Raw genomic sequence first — 5561 nt, 5'->3', positions numbered from 1 at the left:
GGCAGTTATGAGCGTGACATGAGTCAGCCCATTTACAATTCTACTATGCTTGAACAAGAAATGTCCCCCCTTTGGGAATGGCCTAAAAACACAACAGTCAGTGGCACTGCCCCAGGGGGTGGTCAAAAGAGTGTGACAAACATACAAAAGAAGTTGAGAAAAAATGACCGTAGTAAGGATTAGGAAAGAAAAAGCAGCAGTTCCCTGTTGTAGTTCAGGCGCAGTTATGAGCATGACGTTGAATCAGCTGCCTTTTCTGCATTTCTCACATGTCCCATACAACTCTTGTTGCTGACTGGATCTCTACGCTAGACTAGATTCGATTTCTAAAATATCTGAACTACACAGAAATTTCCAGTGAGGTAGGACTGCACATCCACAGCACCATCACAATTAAACACAAAGGCAAAGCTTGGCGAAGCCAATTTGTCCACAAAATTCAAGATATTCATGTTCCAGTAAGCTAGCAAATATGATCGAACGGTTTGATAAGATCAAAGAGCGCATCTTGGAAAAAAGTAGTTTGCAGCAGTAGAAAACCCCATCAGAAAGAGAAGAGACTTAAAAAGTTGGACGGAAAATCTGCCGAAACAAACCCGCCGATGTCCAACACTTGAACAGATCAGGATATCACGATTCGGTACCGTCGGGTGTGCATTTTAAAAGAGAAATTCGCAGATTTTTCTGAAATAGACCTGCATGTGAGCCTCAACCAAATTTTGCGCAACCCCCCCACCCCGAGCTTTTGTGGGTGTCTTAAGGAAGGACTTTCGAGTAACGAGCGACCACCCCAACAAACACAACAAAGAAGAGACCTAACCCTACCCCTACCCCAAAAAAGAACCTGCAACGAGCCTCATGTGAAAAGGCCAGCTAAAGTCCAAAATGAAAAATATTTTTAAAATTAAAAAACCACACTCCAAAACAAACAAGGCTTACAAGGAGCATAATGGCCTACATCTACATATTGCTAGATCTATAATAATAGGGTTTGATACAATAACACAATAGATTCTAGAATTGGAATATGAATCCTCCATATAGATCCAATAAACTAAATAAATCTAGATCTTGTAGAACAAGTGAATATGATCTAGGAATAGGCCTTGAACTAGAAATCCGCATCCGATTCCGAACAGAGGGGCTCAGCTGAGTCTAGACTTGGTCTAGATTCTAAATTTAAAATAAACATTTCACGTACCTGATGAAATGCCTCTTACCAACATTAATATTACAGCACAGCCTATGATAGGGTTTGACAAAATAGAATTGGAATATGAATCCTCCATTGAGGTCTATAATGATCTAGAGTATATAAATCTAGATTCTATTAAATAAATCTAAGTGAGTCGGACTGGAATGAATCCACACGATCTGAACAATTGAATTTGTCAACAAAACGAAATTCAAAATGGCCGCTCGAGCACGAAACTGAAAGTAGATAATTTAGGTCGTCGTCCTTTTTCGTATTCGCATTTCTACTCAGGTACCGACAATTGTGTTGGAAACGCCGACGCCGGCACGAAAACGAAAGTGCCGACAAAGCCGGCGGGAGAAAAGGGGGACGCTGGCAGTCGGCCAGGCCTCGCATTCGCACAATGACTGATACAGGTGGCGCCTTGCGATTGTCGGATTTCAGACGATTGTCGGCAAACATGCAGGTCTACTAATAGTACGGTGCACAACCGAGAATACCTACAAACGTACACAGACCCCAAAATAAGGCGCAGCCCCCCCCCCCCCATGTTCTAGTTTTAGTAGAGGTTTTACGGTGTCCACAACTGCATAAGGTCATATGAGCACCAGGAGATTAGAAGTGGTACAAGAGAGTAACAAACATAAAAAAGAAGGGGAGATAAGGACGATAGATGTTTGATAGGAAAGAAGAAGCAAACCACACCAGAGCACCTGCCAACCATCCACAGCAGCTAAGTGATTGCAATCATAATTTTTAAGGACTACAAAGAACCAAATTAAAGCACATAGCACAACAGTCTGAGAATTACTTCACACATGTTGCAGTAATGTTATGTTAAGTGTTTTAAATAACTCTGACAAAATATAGTTCGATGTTACAACAAAAGTGTATATTTTTAACTTGAAATTTACAGACCATTAACAAAAGACAACTTAAGACAAGTCTTGGAAAATTAAAAATAACCCCGGAGGCAGGGCCTTTTCCACGGCTGCTCCTTCAGTGTGGAAAACGAGAGCAAACAAAAGCACAGCATGCAAATTAACCCCCCCCCCCCACAACAATTGTCTTGGAATATCCCGCCAGGCAACCTAATCAACCATAAGAATAACAGACACAAAAAAACAAACCTCAACAACAAAACAAACAAAAACAAAACCACCTACACTTGTTGCGGTAAAAGTTTCCAGAGATGTTAATGCCTTCACATCTCACGACAACCACTCTTTGACCTGTTTGAAAGAGAAAAAAATCATGAACTTATTTGAATATCAAAACAAAACGCAATTGGGAGTAAAAGTGAATACTCACCCTTTATGCTCAGGGAACACATTTTTTGTCATAGCCCATGGGCATTAAATTAGGCAGTTTAGTGAAAATTTCAAATTTGTGTGATATGCTTTGAAATACTTTCATTTGAAAACTCTTGCCTTCATGATCATAAAACAGTTTAAATTTTGTTGATATCTTTATTAGTTAAAAGTTATGGCGATTTTTCATACCTAAAATCCGGCGAATTTCAGGCCACTTTCAACACTGAGTTTTTGTGACATAAAAATGCAACTTTACAACACAAATGACCATTACTCAACACAAATGCAATTTTTTAAAGTGTTGTACATCAGTTTGTTGGGAATTTTACACAGCATGCACACAACTACAAAACACCTCTTTACAAAGTCACAGAATTATTTTTTTGGTACTTCTAGAGGTTCAGGGTGATAAAAAATCCCCCACAAGGATAACCCAAAATGGACAAAATGGGCTATATCTTTGCTGCTAATGGTCATATTTAGACAAATCATACATCATTCTCTGTCTTTTTTCACTGTTCATAATTATTAAAGAGTTAAGCCAATTAAGTAATAATTTCCAATTTTTATGCTCATTCTTAAGGTTTCAAAACGTATTTTTTAAAAGTGTTTTTCTAATCGTAAAACGGATTCCGTAAAAAACCCCAACAACAAACAACCTCTTAATGACCCCCATAAGTCAGCTTCCTATCCTTCTTTTACAAAGTATTGTAACATACATTTGTGTGAAGCTATATTTAATGCTTTCAAGTGCATAAAAGAGCTTATAAATTCAAGAAAAATGCTCTTCGGAGACCTAGTTGTAGACTCACTGGAACATTTAATAAACTGCGGAAAGATGACCAGAAAATAAAGTCATTTTATGATCTTCACACAAGTTGCACTTGCAATTTTTTGGACAAATTATTTTTAGTCTACCTCATTCTATTATTTTTTCACACATGTTTCTTCACTATTCATTACATTTTCAGTTATTATCAACTAGCAATTTTTTTTTTTATTGATGAGCATAATTTAAAAAAAATATTGAGTCAGACTCATTGGCCATAAATTATATATTTTTAAATGGCACAATTTGATAATGTAAATGTGAAAATATCCAGAAAATAACAACATTAAATTATTAGGTACTGAAAGTGAAAGACTGAGCAGAGGCTTAGATAAACTCTGTTCTCTACTACTATACCACTAACTAGTAAGTTTGTGCAAAACTGATTTAAGAAAAAGGTCGTCTCATAAAAGCAATTGTTATGATGAGATTTATTAACTCTGGAATATATAGCTAAATGCTGAATCTAACATCAATTAGAACTGTGCAATTCAAGCTTTATTTCAATTCCAAAGCCCAAAGGCATAAATAGATATGCTGGCTTTTTGACTGCTTCTAGCCTACTACTGCTGAATTCTAGAAGGGAATCTAGATTTAGCTATCATTTGCACTATTCAAGAGCCAAATATGGTAAAATAAAAGCAAAACTGAATTCTTTTGTCAGTCCGTTCATAATTTCATAGCCGCACAAATTATTATTATCCGGAGAAACAAGTAAAGCGCGAATAAACGCGATGCCGGCGCAATACGTTATCACAGTGTGCAGGGGAGAGCGGGGGCGCCGACGGGTCGATCCGGCGTTTCGTATGCATTTTTACGGGAAGCGCTGTAGCGTTGTGAGAAATTCAACCTAAACAACTCGGGTGTCAAAAGAAACTAGAATGGATAATCTAAAACTTCTGAAAGATTCATAAATATACAGCCAGTAGTTTTCATTTTATCGCGTTCTAAAAACTGCCTTGTTTTCAGATGCAAATATTTCCAGCTCTACTGAATCGATTTTCACGCGAAGACCGCCATTTTGAAGACCTTTCTTTTCTGTTTAAAAAGATGTATCGGGAGTGGTAGTGCAATTCGCAAAACGAAACAAAACTGTGAGTTGTTTAGACCCACCGTAGCGCGAGGCTTCACGGCCGGTCACAAAAATCTACTGGGCGTACCGTGGCCGATTTGCCCTGCCGCGAGCGCGTTCACTAAACTGCCTAATTAAATTCAAAGTTACTAAAATATCCTGTTGTCCTCTCTGCTATTGACTTACTCAGCCCTGACCAGACAGCATCAAGATGGACTTTTCCACTGCCTAATAATGTTAACATATCCAATGAAAACATCATAACAATGGCAAAGGTCACTTGCTGGATCTACAATTGAAAATAACCTGGCCCGGGGTAACAAAGTGGGAAATGTGAACGAGTCTTGGTCTTTCTTCCGAGTAATTTTTGGTGCCTCTTGCTGACCTTTATAAGATAAAGGTGGCAATTTCTCACAAACTATCAAATATTTTCATATTTTGTAAATATTCCCCTTGGCCCCAGGGCTGAATGGTTAAACCACACTGATCAACAATGAATTGTCTACCACTGATGTCAACCAATACATCCAACAGTTTTTTCCCCCCATTAACAAAAAAGCTTACCTTGCAAGAGCGTTTTCGCGACCAGAGCAGCGAGCCGACCCAAAAGGTGGCCCCTGCCGTCAATGACAATGGGCTGAAAAGAAGAGGAAAGATAATATTTTATTAGATTTAAAAGCCACTATATATTAAGTCATGCACATGTCTATCCATTGTATTGAAATCTAGCTAATTTATATTTGAATTGGCTTGTTGAAAACAATACAAGCGCGCTCATATGACCGTAGCAGTTGCGAGCGCCGTAAAACCTTATACTATACATACAAACAATACAATACTTCAATGCAACACACTCCCGATAACTAGATCTATATGCAGTGCTTCCACCAGCTGAGGCTGAAAAGTAAGCATAGCTCCACTCAGGAATTTCAAAAAAGGAGGAAATTCATGCAAAGGCGGACGCGCTCTCTCCGAAGGCCGGAGTAAAACCAGTGAGATCCAGAGGCAATATACTGGAAAATCTAGCCTATGGTTTTGGAAGCGAAAACTGTCATATTTGTTTACCACAGGCAAATGAATTAAAATGTATTTGAAAAAAACAACAACCCAACAACCAACAAAGGCACTAAGTAGACTAACAATAACAAGCAT

At 38.4% G+C, this 5561-nt stretch overlaps 1 protein-coding gene across 1 annotated transcript in view; it reads right to left on the bottom strand.

Annotated features, from left to right (window-relative positions):
* Positions 1-5561, bottom strand: part of LOC101857730 (60S ribosomal protein L13a) — a gene marked incomplete in the record, with an annotated part of 40056 nt that overhangs the window by 19115 nt on the left and 15380 nt on the right. The window contains 2 exon segments of the mRNA XM_013084882.2: positions 2362-2427; positions 4974-5046. Of these exon segments, the coding sequence (XP_012940336.1) occupies positions 2362-2427; positions 4974-5046 (139 nt within the window).

Source organism: Aplysia californica, unplaced genomic scaffold, assembly GCF_000002075.1.
Source record: "Aplysia californica isolate F4 #8 unplaced genomic scaffold, AplCal3.0 scaffold00325, whole genome shotgun sequence".
In the NCBI taxonomy this organism is placed as follows: domain Eukaryota; kingdom Metazoa; phylum Mollusca; class Gastropoda; order Aplysiida; family Aplysiidae; genus Aplysia; species Aplysia californica.
Note: the sequence above shows the minus strand (reverse complement) of the source record. Positions and strands in the feature narration are given on the sequence as shown.